Source organism: Dromiciops gliroides, chromosome 5 (genome assembly GCF_019393635.1).
Source record: "Dromiciops gliroides isolate mDroGli1 chromosome 5, mDroGli1.pri, whole genome shotgun sequence".
Classification (NCBI taxonomy): domain Eukaryota; kingdom Metazoa; phylum Chordata; class Mammalia; order Microbiotheria; family Microbiotheriidae; genus Dromiciops; species Dromiciops gliroides.
Window position 1 is genome coordinate 273,547,752 of NC_057865.1, and position 13,668 is coordinate 273,561,419.

At 43.2% G+C, this 13,668-nt stretch overlaps 1 protein-coding gene across 1 annotated transcript in view; it reads left to right on the top strand.

Annotated features, from left to right (window-relative positions):
• The window catches only part of CFAP54 (cilia and flagella associated protein 54), a 347,358-nt gene extending 338,293 nt beyond the window's left edge, over positions 1 to 9,065 (top strand). Inside the window, exon 70 of the mRNA XM_043967706.1 lies at positions 8,946 to 9,065. Coding sequence (XP_043823641.1) covers positions 8,946 to 9,065 — 120 coding nt within the window. The remainder of the gene's footprint in view (positions 1 to 8,945) is intronic.
• Positions 9,066 to 13,668: the final 4,603 nt, after the last annotated feature.

The window sequence follows — 13,668 nt, forward strand, 5'->3', positions numbered from 1 at the left end:
GAAAGATAATAAACTCATAGATTGAAACCTGACAGGAACCTTAAAGGGCATCTAGTCCAACCCCCTCACTTTATATTTGAAGAAACTGAGAACCAGAGAGAAAGTATCTTTCTTGCCTAAGGTTATATAGGTAATAAGTTCAAATTAGCATTTGAACCTTGGTCCTTGATCCCAAATTGAGTCTACTGCACCTTACCTTAGCGTCTTTCATCACAAAAGTCAAAATACTTTCTTCTTCACCCCCCCACCCCCCACCCCCATCCCCACTCCCAGGCCCATACCATGATGAGCCCTTTACCCACTGGACCTTCCTGGGAAACTTCCCTGTCCCTGGGTCTCTTCCTGCTTCTGTTCATCATCCCTCTCTCTCATATCACAGCAGGTCTTCTGTTTTGCTCAATAAGAAAACAGTTGCCTTTGGAGTCCCACCAGAGAGGCTCAATTTGCTGTCTGGCCTGGTGATGGGGCTTTTGTCAAGAAGGCAGGACGTTGACTGCTGCCTGGGCTAGAATTAATGAGTCTTGAGGATTTCAGCAAACTTTCATGAGACAGAAAGCATCACCATTGCATGTCTCTCTCACTGTACTCTGTGTGTGTGCCTGTCCATGTCGTTCTGCATTTATTTCACCTCTTTTCTAATGTTGACTCTGAGAGAAGAAATACTGTGTATATTGTGCTTGCTTTGTACGATGCTTATCCCCTCACTAACGACCTGGGGGTCCTCAGTAAATATTATCTGAAAGGGGGGAGGGTGATGATAATGGATCCTTGAACGTTTATTTCCTTTGGATATAATATCTTTGGGCTAATGTAAATTGGAAAGCCAGAGTCTGCCTTATTTTCTTTTCTTTTTTTTTTTTTTTGTATCTGTTAATGGTTCTTTGAATAGGTTGTAGAAGAGCCTCTCATTCTGCCTTTATTCTGTAAGATATAATCCCCTGTCCTCATGTGAAGAATATTCTTTGTGTATAAGTTCATGAAACATCCACTTATTATTCCTCCATTCTTTTGAAGACAATGCCAGATGACATCGGTCCCAGACAGCTTTTAAAACAGTCCGCTGACTTTGATCTCAGTCTCTCACTGCTCATTTCTGTCAAATCCGGCTAAGAGGGGAAAAAAAAGACCTTAAGAAAAGGCCAGACTATTAACGCAGTTTCCAAAATGCTAAGAAAAGACTGAGCTGTTGATATAGCATTTTCAAAATGTTCCAATCTTCTGAGGTCAGCCAAGCAGCAAGATCAGGGTGAAGGAAGTTCTCTCTCATCACGATTTGAAGACCCTTTATGTAATCAGGAGGTGGGGTGGGGGATGGGGGGTAGTCTGCCTACAGTGAAATTGGGACAGGGAGGTGGCCAGGATGTGAGAGAGACCAAGGGAAAATGGCAAAAATGATATCATTTCCCTACTGCTAGTGTGTGGCAAAGGGTTATGCTCTATTAAAGCCATGCCTTTCTTCACCCTCAATACAGCTGCTCTTTGGTGGCAGATGGATGGATCCCTCAGGTTTATTTCCTTTCTCACAAGGAACTTCAAACTGCATAGGGAGTGTGTGTATGTGTGTGTGTGGGGGGGTGTAGGACAAGGAAAGGAGTATTTAGCATATTCACAATTTTTTTTTCTGTTTCAATACCAAACTAATTATTTGTTTGCCTGCTTGATTAGGGCCTTGCCAGAGACAATATCAGTTAATAATTGAAACTATATTTAGAGTGCTATGCCATGAAGCAGGCTCTATTCAACATAAATTAAGCACCTACTGTGTACAAGGCATTGTGTCAGGTGGATATGAAAGATATGAAACTAGTTCAAATCCAGCCTCAGACACTTGACACTTACTAGCTGCGTGACCCTGGGCAAGTCACTTAACCCTCATTGCCCCACCCCAAAGCAAAAATCTGACTCTTCTACTTGTCAGTCAAAGCTTTTCACATCATGTCTCCATCCTGGTTTTTGACAATCTATTAACATTTGTCATACACAATATAGAATATTGTATATTACAGAATTATGCTATATTAATACATTATATACATGATTATATAATAATATATAGTTTTATTATTGTATTCTTATTACTATTGCTTCCCCCAGGTAGAATATAAGCTTCTTGAGGATAAGGGCCTATTGCATTTTTGTCTTTGTAGCACCCGGGCCTTAGCACAAAGCCCATCACTAATAGTGGATGCTTTTTAAATACTTTTTTTTGGGGGGGGGGGGGAGGACAATGAGGGTTAAGTGACTTGCCCAGGGTCACACAGCTAGTAAGTGTCAAGTTTCTGAGGCCGGATTTGAACTCAGGTCCTCCTGAATCCAGGGCCAGTGCTTTATCCACTGCGCCACCTAGCTGCCCCCTCTGAATACTTTTACATTCAATTCCCTGAACTGTTCTTTTTTTGCTACAGACATGAACCATTTGGACTTTAAGCTAAAAAATCACCTCTCTCACCCCTACAATATAAGTATACACAGACATGCAGGAGTATGCTGGTAAATGTTGCAAAAGCAGAAAGGGGGAGGGGGGAATTATGCAGGATACACTTTTAAGTTTAATCTGCATTATCATTATTATTATCAACATTTTCTCTATCACTTTCTTAAATATAGATAATCAACAACACACTAAATCATGCCCCAGTTTGTAGCATTTGTCAATTTCTACAGTATAAATGATCACACTTAAAAATCAGCTCTCCTTGGCTCCCACACACCCCTGTTATATATGCTCCTGCATCAAAATATTTGATTAAAAATTTTTTTTTTGATTTCCAAGTCTTTGAGGGGATTTGAAAATACTCCTTAAAGTGCTAAATATGGGAAGAGAACTGTCAGTAGCAATTTCCATTCAGGTGTATTCAGGTGTTGTTCTGGTTGGACAATAGAAGGTTGCAGGATTCTAGAAATGCCTGTGGGGCTGGTTTAATATCCTTTCCTTGTCCGCATTACAAAGAGGGTTTGCAGTTGACACTGACAATTGCTATTTGTGTGTGCGGAGGAAAATGAAAAGAGCCACGTGCACCCCACAGTTCCTAGCTCCCTCTTCCCTCATTTGGCCTGTCCTTGGGTTGGTTCCTGCGGTTGTTTGGAGCAGAGCCCACAGCTGTTGATTCTACTCTCCAATTCATGTTCTTTCCAGTCCCTTTGCTCACGACAGGGCCACCTGTTCCGGACAGTCAGAAGTTAAGTAATTAGCGGTCAGCCCCCGTGAGCACCTTCAGTAGAAGCATCGAGAAATGCCAAGTATTGTTCAAACTCCAAAGCATGTGTCTTCTTTCAAGAGCTGGGGGGCCTTGAAAAGATGGACCAGCAAAACTCCCAGGAGGGAGGGCAGCAGATTCACTTTCTGAAAGCCTTTGCTGAAGATCAGAGCCCTGACCTTCAAGTGACGGGAGTACTGAGCCTGATGGGCCTCCCTGTAGGGGCCAGAGCCTTCCCTGAAGCCCGGCAGGGATAATCCAACTGATGCTGGGATTAGGGATTGACATAGTGCTCAGCATTTGAAAAAGGAGAGTATGCACGCTGGTCCTCTGAAGAGCCTGGGCACCGTGTGAGACTCACATGGTAGTTACTAAGGACAGGCTCCCACTTCATTGCCAAGGTGTCACTGATATAGAGATAAAAGGGACCCCAGAGGCTACCTAGTCCAGGGTCTCTGAGCATGACACCAGGGCTGCTTCTACTCCATCAAGGCACTGAAGCCGGGAGTCAATCAACTGTGCGCTACTTTGTCCTCTAGTATTTAGCAGAGAGGAGTTTCTTCTGAATCCAAGCTTTCCCCAAGCCCCCCACCCACCAGGGCCCCTGAGCTTTCCCTCCTGGCCCCCTCTCACCTGAGTTCCCTTCCATCTTTCTTGTGATCATCGGCCTTTTCTGGAATTGTCTTAAAATCCACGTGCACCATGAAGCCTTCCCTGATAAATTCCACCTCCATTCAGTCGCCCAAGTCAGTACTAGAGTTAGGCCAGGGTCGATCGTAATCTTTGTGATCATATATTCCTTCTAAATTCTTTTCCCCTCCTCCTTGTGAAATTATAAGCAGGAACCAACAGCACGATAGGTTTTATTTAATTTGTTCCTCTCCTCAGGACCTAGGGTTGTGTTCATGGCATCATAAATTAATAGTTTTAAGCTAAGAGGGATGTTAGACCTGTTCTGCTCAACCATTATTAGCTGGGTGGGAAGAGGGCCTGGGTCTGTGAATCCCTTGGCATGGGGAATGCCTAGGGAAGGGAACTCCCTTTCCCCAAGCAGGTGGGCTCCTTGTCTTCGACTTCCAGATGAGGAGAATTACCTGAAGCACGGAGAGGGTCACACAGTGAGTTTGTGTCATCTTGGGCCTCAGAACCAGCTTTTCCTGGCTCCTCTCTGCCTCTTCATCACTGACTGAGCAAAAGAGACACAGAGATCAGGGGCAACCGACTTCCTTTCATGGCATCAGTCTGCGCAATTCCAAAGGTTTCCTTTTCTCAATTTATGCGTGAGACTTAAAATGAATAGCCTCCTCTATTTTAACAAAGGGAGATGTTTTCCCACAAGAACTGTTTTGCCCCAGAATATAAAAATGATAATTTAACAAGCCCTCTAAAATAATAAGTTAAAGCAAGGACCCATCAGGGAGTCCATAGATATATTTCAAGGGGTCTGTGAACTTGGATAATAAAAAACACTAGGCCTTGATTTTCATTCCTCTCTAACTGAAATTTACCACTTCCTTCAGTTATGCATGTAGGCAACAAAACCCTTTTCTGAGGAAGGGGCCCATAGGCTTTACCAGCCTGACACAGGGGTCTGGGCCATCTAAGAGCCATTCCACATATGGAGGATCTTTCCTTGAAGCCGGTGTGCTTGGCAGAGGGAGGGAGGCAGGTTTTCAGGTAGTTGAGAGCAGTTGTGCTGGGCTGACCAGAGAATATTACAAGTTCTGTTTCATAAGTAGGTGGTAGTCTACCATGACACGTCTTTTTGTGTATCTCAGTGAATGATGATTTTGTGGGCATGTCAAACAGTATGACAGTGGTGAGTCAGCGGTGAGTCTGTGTGGGTGCAGATCCTTAGGAAACTTTAGGGGAGTTATGAGCTCTCTTGATACCCCGGAGGGTCATCAAGGTAGGGTGTGTGTGAATGGGCTCAGATGTGGGACTCTGAGCCATTGACTCATTCAACCCTGGCATTGTGGAAGACCACGGTGGGGGGGCTGGCTCTACAGAAGCCTGGGGATCAGATGGCTCCAGAGTTAGGCCAGTGCTGCCTGTGTAATTGTTGGGGTGATTGAAAGCCCTGGGTATGAAGCAGATCCCCACAGTGGCATTAAGGACTCAGATGATAAAGCCTTGTTGACACAATGAATAACTGAGCTGGCCTAGTTATGGATCTCCAGGGCCTAACAAGGGAAGAGAAGACTTGGGGGATCTAGATGTGAGAGAGTGGGTGAATAGAAGCCCACGTTGTTGTTGTTCAGTTGTTTTTCAGTCGTGTTCGACTCTTGGTGACCCCATTTGGGGTTTTCTTGGCGAAGATACTAGAGGGGTTTGCCAGTTCCTTCTCTAGCTCATTTCGAAACTGTTTTGAGCAATGGCAGAATTGCTGGAGTTAGTATAGAACTTTTCAAGGTGACTACGTAGAAGACAATATTTTCACATGAATTCTTTTGACAAATACTCTGGTAAAACTTCAAGTCATGGGGAGATATCTTGAGACGGGTAGACTCTCCCACTTGGTGTCAGCCTAATTTGCTCATCCATAACGCCACTGAGGGTAGAAATGAGACTTTTAATCATCTCTGGTACCCTCCATTGTGGACAGCTGATCAGACACTAGCACAGTATTTTCTCCTATATGTGACTGATTAAGAATACCTACTCTAAGTAGGGCAAATACACTTTAAAATGCCTATGACATTGGAGAATAGGCACATTCCATTATATATGCTAAGGGGAGAGGAGATTAAATGGGAGGTCAGAGCCATTTGCTTAAAACTTAGAATTTTTACTTTTTTTTCCCTTGAGACAGAATAAGAGATTAAATTTTATATAGATTAATGAATGTAAAATGCCAGGAAATCCAAAGGGTTTGTGAATTCCCCTTTAATTATGATTATAGTGGGCCTCTATGTGGCACAGTGAATAGAGTGGCCAGCCTGGAGTCAGGAAGACTCATCTTTCTGAGTTCAAGTTCAACCTCAGATACTTAATTGCTGTGGGACCCTGGGCAAGTCACTTAACCCTGTTTGCCTCAGTTTCCTCATCTGTAAAATGAACTGGAGGGGCGGCTAGGTGGCGCAGTGGATAGAGCACCGGCCCTGAAGTCAGGAGTACCTGAGTTCAAATCCGGCCTCAGACACTTAACACTTACTAGCCGTGTGACCCTGGGCAAGTCACTTAACCCCAATTGCCTCACTAAAAAAAAAAAAAAAAAGAATTATAAAAAGAAAAAAATGAACTGGAGAAGGAAATGACAAATTACTCCAGTATCTCTGCCAAGAAAACCCCAATTGGGATCACAAAGAGTTGGACACGACTAAAATGACTAAATGACAATGAAAACTAACTTTTAAAACAATTTCCAAAGTAGAGTTAGCAAAAGGTTCAGAGGCACAGTTGAGATAGTGGTATGAGAGAGAGACGGAAAAGCCTCCCCAAGTGACTCTTTTGAACACAGCAACACTCATTTGGATGCACAAATTCTAGTATGTGTAAAAAAAAAAAAAATCAGCCTCATTATAGTCACACCTGGGATGTTAGTCTAGGGGTGTAGATTTCTAAATAAAGGATCTTTTTCAGCAGAGTGCACCTGGAATGACTTATTTTAAACCACCTGGGATGAGAACTACTTAGTAAAATATTTCCGCGAATTGGCCTTATTTTTTTCATAACTTTTTCTTTAAGTTCAACAAGTTGTTCTTTAAGTTCAAGTTGTAACGGGGGTCCCTTGGGTTTGAAAGCCAGTTCTGCCATCTACTAGCTGTGTGACTATAGGCAAGGCCCACATCATAAGCCTCAGTTTTCCCATCTGTAAAATGAAAAGGTTGAATTAGCTGACCTCTAAATTCCCTTCCAGTTATAGATTGATGATCCAGTGAAAATAAAATATGTGAAAACTGTCTGTTGCATCAAATGAGAGATTTGCATTTGTTTTGTTTCCCCCCCTAAAAAAAATTCCCTTAAATGGAAATTTATTGAAATTTTCTTCCCTGGAAGAATTTGTTTCAGTGGGATAGCCTTGTTTCTTTGTTTGTTTTTTGCAAGGCAATGAGGGGTTAAGTGACTTGCCCAGGGTCACACAGTTAGTAAGTATCAAGTGTCTGAGGCTGGATTTGAACTCAGGTACTCCTGAATTCAGGGCCAGTGCTTTATCCACTGTGCCATCTAGCTGCCCCTTCCCTTGCCTTTTAAAAACTCTTGTCATTTAACTCAAAGTGCAGGAGGAAGTCAGGATCCCGGGCTTCTGATCCTGGCTCTGCTGCTTCTGACCCTGTAACTTGGAGCAAGGGCTTTGACTTCTCACACCTCAATTTCCTCATCTGTAAAATCTCCAGACCATAACTCTCTCCCTCCTCTGGTCCATCTTCTTCAAGGTCAAAGTGATCTTCCTAATGCACAGGTCTGGCTGAGTCCCCCTTCTTCCAGTCAGTAAAGTCCAGGCTCAGATAGAAAATCCTCTGTCTGGCATTCAAAGCCCTTCCTAACCCCACCCCCCTTCCCAGTTTTTTTTTTTTTTTGTGTGAGGCAAATGGGGTTAAGTGACTTGCCCAGGGTCACACAGCTAGTAAGTGTTAAGTGTCTGAGGTTGGATTTGAACTCAGGTCCTCCTGAATCCAGGGCCGGTGCTCTATCCACTGTACCACCTACCTGCCCCCCCCCTTTTTTTTGGCAGGGCAATGAGGGTTAAGTGACTTGCCCAGGGTCACACAGCTAGTAGTAAGTGTCAAGTGTCTGAGGCTGTATTTGAACTCAGGTCCTCCTGAATCCAGGGCTGGTGCTTTATCCACTGTGCCACCTAGCTGCCCCCCCCAGTTTTCTTACACCCATCTCAGCCATGTGCTCTTTGATCCACTCACACTGGCCTCCCTCCTGGTGCTGCTTGAACAAGATCTCCACTCCTGACCCTGGAAATACTCCTTGTCTGCCCTCCATGCTTGGAATCCTCTCCCTGCTCGTCTCCACCTCCTGGCTTACCTTCAGATCCCAGCAAAACCCCCATCTTCTGCAGGAAGCTTTTCCCACCCCGCTTCCATCCTCAGGCCTTTTGTTGTTCATTTCCAGCAGATGCTCCCACCTTGTGTCTCTTATTTGGACAGAGGTATTTGCATTTTAGCTTCCCCATTATATACATATATATATATCCCTCGAGGGCAGGCCTGTCTTTTGACCTTGTATCCCCAGTGCCTAGCACAGTGGCAGGCACATAGTAGGCACTTCATAAAAGATTTTTGACCAACAAGGTGACCTTTAAGGCCCCTTCCTGAGTTAAGTGTATAATTATTGAAATATGACTCTGGCTCCAATTGTCTGGAACCAGGGGAGTCCAGTTTATCTTCTGCTTTATGACTCAACTAACTCTTTCCCAATCTTGAAGGTTTTAGGGGAAAAACAATGATCATCTGTCAGACACCACTGAGGGAAATAGTGTGGCATGGGTGGGTGGGGCCACTGGCCCCAAACTGAAAGCTGATTGTGCATCATTATGACAAACAGATGGAAATGACAGACTTCTTCCCCAGAGGATTCACTGATGGTGTTTTACAGTCTGAAATAGAAACCGTGCAGCATCTCAACTGGCTGTAAACACATTTTCAGTAGTCTTGGCAAATTCTGTAAGTCCATACTGCATTTGGAGTGCCGTGTATGATTGTTATTTGAAATTGATATTTTGGCATTTGGGGGCGTCTGATTCTGTCAACACTTTTAAAGCCATTTATTTAAGGAACATATTTCTGTCTTTTCCAGGTCCCATTTGAAGTGGTTCTGTCCACTGTAATGAAGCTGGAGATGCTTTTTGATCCGTCTAATGGCTGCATCTTAAAGTCAGAAAACATCTTCAAGTGGATTACATCTCTTCTTAAATGAACATTCTTTATATTGTAACCTTTACAAGGACAGAGGGAATTCAATAGTGTTTTGTTCTGAATTAGCTTGAAATTATGGCTAGTAATGGTCCCCTTCTTTTGTTGTTTAAAAAAAAAACACAACAAAATAAAAGGTGTCTTCTCTCTTACAAAATTTATGCTTTTTATTCTTTAATAATACAAAGCGGCAAGTTCTTAAAAGATCTCATTTCATAGAATAGACTTTAATTATTTTGTATTTTGTTTTCAATTCCAAAGCTACTTTTAAAACTACTCCTCCCCCAAAAAAGAACTCCTAGACAAAAGGGTCTTAGAAAAGCTTCACAATGGAATGGTTTCTATCTTAAATATTTATGATGAAGATAGGCTTACACCTATAGCCACACACAAACAGCTTGAGCTAGATCTGAGATTGGGGTCAGTTCAATTTGCTGTCAGTCATCTGTAGAGCGGGAGAGAGATGGGGACAAGGTGGGGGGGGGGGTGTCACTGCCATCACATGTGTGTGGAGGAGTGGAATATTTGGAACATTTTTCTAGGATTTACTTGGTTTTCCTCACAGGCCCTGAACTGCCCCAAGTGAACAACTTTTTTTTTTTTTAATTATTGGGGGGTGGGGCAGGCTAGGTTTGCTAAATTATTGTTACTACTATATTAATGGCTATTTATATAATAATGGCTATTGTACCAGTTTGGGCAGTAATCATTTATTATTAAAGTATATTAAATATTAGAAGAGTATTGACTGCATGGCATTTAACACAAGCAGAAAACCCCCCAGCGCCATATTGTCTCTGAGAGAGAGCACATGCCCTACCAGTCTCTCCTGTCCTAAGAAGAGAGTACTCACCAATCAACAGCCTTTCCAAGCCAAGAGTGCATTCCAAAATGGTACCAGCCTAGAGCCTCATGTTTTGGGCTTTTATCCTCTTTTTATAGAGGTGAGTCACCACACACTGATCAAAGCTGATTGGTTAGCATCATTCAATTCCATTGGTTGATGTGACCTCTGAGGGTGGTCCATATTAAAATGAGCTCTACAGTTGACATCAGGGGGGAAGTATGCAAAAAGACTCTTTCCCCCAAGGTGCTCAAGGCAAAATCCATTATTTATGTATGGTTTAATCCCATTAGCTCAATTTAGTTAAAATGAAAGAGTCTCTATCTCCATTTCTATTGTACCTTTGGGTTGGCCCTGAGATAAGAACTTTCTCTAGGACTGACCTTTCTGAAGTGAGGGGGAGAGAAAGCCAACTAAAACTGATCTGGGTCCCCCCAAGACACTTATTATTAATAATTATTTTCTCACACAAACACTTGCCTTGATTCTTTGTTGCTTTACAGCTTGTGATGTCCACATGGTAGGACCCCACTCTGTGAGAGCTTCTCACCCTCTTTGGATGGGCAGATGGAGCCCTAAACCTGGTTGTGACGTGAATAGGTTTCCAGAAGAACGACAGATCCTTCACATTCTACTGTCCTGGGTTCTTTTAGGGTAATAGGATTTCGATGGGGCTGGGGGGTGGGGGGTGTCCTTTAAGAACACCAAATGCAACCTTTTCATTTTACAGACTTGAAAACTGAAACCTAGAGAAGGGAGTCCTGTATAGTCACGCATACAGTGAGTCATGCAGCCAAATCTCAAACTCAAGTTTTCTGGCTCCGAATCTAATGATCTTTCCATGACATCCTGTGTCCATGTTGCAGATGGTACCAAGCGGGATCTGGATGCTTGGCAGCAGTGTGGTGGTGATCAAGGTATCCATGCTGTCAACCAGTTGAAGGCCATGTTGAATAGAAACGGTTAAAGAATACCTTCAAATTATTTGCATTTCTAGAGAAGGAAAATTTAAATAGATGAACATAGCCACTGGGGTAGAACATATCATGTATGGACAGATACTGAGACTGCATGTACAGAAATAAAGGTTGGCTAATATTACATGCCTGCCCTTTCTTCCAAGGGCCAGTTTCCTGGGAAACTTTAGAAGGAAGATTTTCTGCCTAAATTAGAACCTTTCATTTACTGGCTTTACCCAGTAAATGTATTTCATTATATTTTAACGTACTTTTTTGGTTTGTTTTATTGATTTTCTGCCAATAAGGACATGCATGGAGTATCAATACCAATTGTTTGGAGCAATTCAATTTCGTTAATTAATTGGACATTTTCTGAGTGCAAGGCATAGGGCACTGACCAAGGGGCTTTATAGGGAAGATGACAAGTAGAACTGGGATGACACCTGTCTGTGTACCCATTGCTCTGGTATGGCAGCATGAGAAGTCTAAGGATAAGACTAGAGAACAGAAGACAGCTGAGAATAGAATACTGGGCAGAGCACTTGTTCTTGAGGTTCCAATCCAGCCTCTGGCTTATCATTATGACCTTGGAGAGTCCTTTAACCTCCCTAGGCCTCAGCTTCCTCTTTGGGTTGGACTAGATGGCCCATAAGGGCCCTTCCAGCTCTGGAGCTGTGATTGAAATGACTGCTCTGTGTGTGGCTCCATTCCCACATGATCAGAGGGACGCTACATCACAGGTGTGGGAAGCCTGTGGTTGCTGCCCACGGAGGCCAGAGTGACCTCTCTCTATACTTCAGGGCAGCATCCTTGGGAGCAGAAGTCCCTTCTGCAGCTTTCCCTGATTAATGTGGCAGGAAGGGCCTTCAGATCGACTCTGCACACATTTGAGCATCTAGGGTGTTGTTTTGACTGAGAAAACAGGGTCTCTAACCCTTGCACCAGACTCCTGCCTTCGCTGCTTTCCCTGTGGGAACGCTTGTTCCAGAAACCCCCCATCTCTGCTAAAAGAAGACACAAACTTGCAGCTTGTGAAGTCTGAAAATTTCCGTGGAAGGTGGTGATTGAGGTGTGAGGCAATGATGTGGAACTGGGCTCCAACACAAAAAAAGGAGAACATCCAGATCCACCCAGGAGACAGAGGTGTTTATCTCTAAAACTATTTTTAGATGTTTGACTTTGTGTGTGCATGCTTGCTTTAAAGAAAATAGTTTTCTATATGAATTGATTTATAATAAGGTTTTTTCATCTGACATTTACTATCTGGCAGGTAGGTGGCACAATGGATAAAGCACTGGCCCTGGAGTCAGGAGGACCTGAGTTCAAATCCGGCCTCAGACACTTGACGCTTACTAGCTGTGTGACCCTGAGCAAGTCACTTAACCCTCATTGCCCCGCAAAAAAAAAAAAAAAAAAAAAAAGTTCATGGGCCATGTAGTCCCTCTGAGCTGCAGCAGGGCTAAAGCCCAGCATGTGTCTGCACTAAATATGGCACCAATAGATTGGGGCCAGGGGGTGAGGAGTAAGGAGACATCAGGCTGCCCAAAGGGAGGTTCTGATAGTGGGACTTCACCCATGAGTGGTCCCTCCTCTTCCAGCCTGGGTAAGATAGGGAAACCAGTCACACACACACACACACACACACACACACACACACACACACACACACACACACGCAAGCAAACACCAAAAAAAAAACAAAATAAAACAAAATAAAAATCCCCAGGAAAGATGAAAAAGAAGAAAAGGGGATCAAGGATGAGGAGGGAAGTGGCAGCTCAAGTGACAGGAAGGTCATAGAATCCAAATTCTTGATTCTCCAGGAGATTGCTCTACTTACAACCCGGGCCAGTGTTTAGAGAAATTGATTACCTTCCTACTGTTTGGTGGTGGAAAAATAACAATTTTTATACAGTTCTAAGTGTTCAGGCTATTCATAAAATCTCTACCTCTGATGATGGTCTACTTAGAAAATTAGCCCCTGAGTTGTAGGTGAAACCCTTCAGTAAAATGGTGCTCATTGGTTGGTGGTCTGACCTGCCTTCCACCCAGTCAATGGAGATGATGCCCATCAGAAGATTTAGAACTACAAGGGGCCTGAGAAATCATTCAGTCCCATTCCCTCATTTCATTTTATAAATGAGGAAACAGAGATTTCTTGGGGTGGGAGTGAGTAGTTAAGTGACTTGTCCAAGTCACCTAAGTAACAGAACTAGAATTCAAACCTAGGTCAACTGACTCCAGATCTGTGATGGTAGCACTTAGCTACCACCCAAAAACTCATTGCATGAATGCTGATCAATCATATGCTTATGCACTGCTCTCTGCATTTATCTAGGCTGGTCAGTGGGGGACAGACCTAGACTGGTACCAGGTCCATAATAAAGGCCTTTTCAGGTTAATAGGACCAGCCTACTTTGTTCCCAGCAACTTCTAGTGCCCTACATCTCTCAAACTAACTTGTGTTTAATGACTTTGTAGCTATTGGCATCGATTCGCTTTATCTTTATTCTGTTTATCCTTATTCATGTCCTGGTCTCCTCCATGAGAATATAAGCTTCTTGTGAGTATAGTTTCATTTCTTTATATTTGTATCACCAATATTTAGCATAGTGCCTGACACATAGTAGATGCTTAATAAATACTTATTGATTGTTAGGTGGCATGTTTCCCCCCCATCACATTTGTCCTGACTGGACCAACCAAAAGCCACCAATCCTTCTGCTCCTAGAGCTTTTCTTCTGATTGATGCCTCAATCAGAATCTATTTATATAATGACTGATCGTGCCACTTGTTTGTTCAT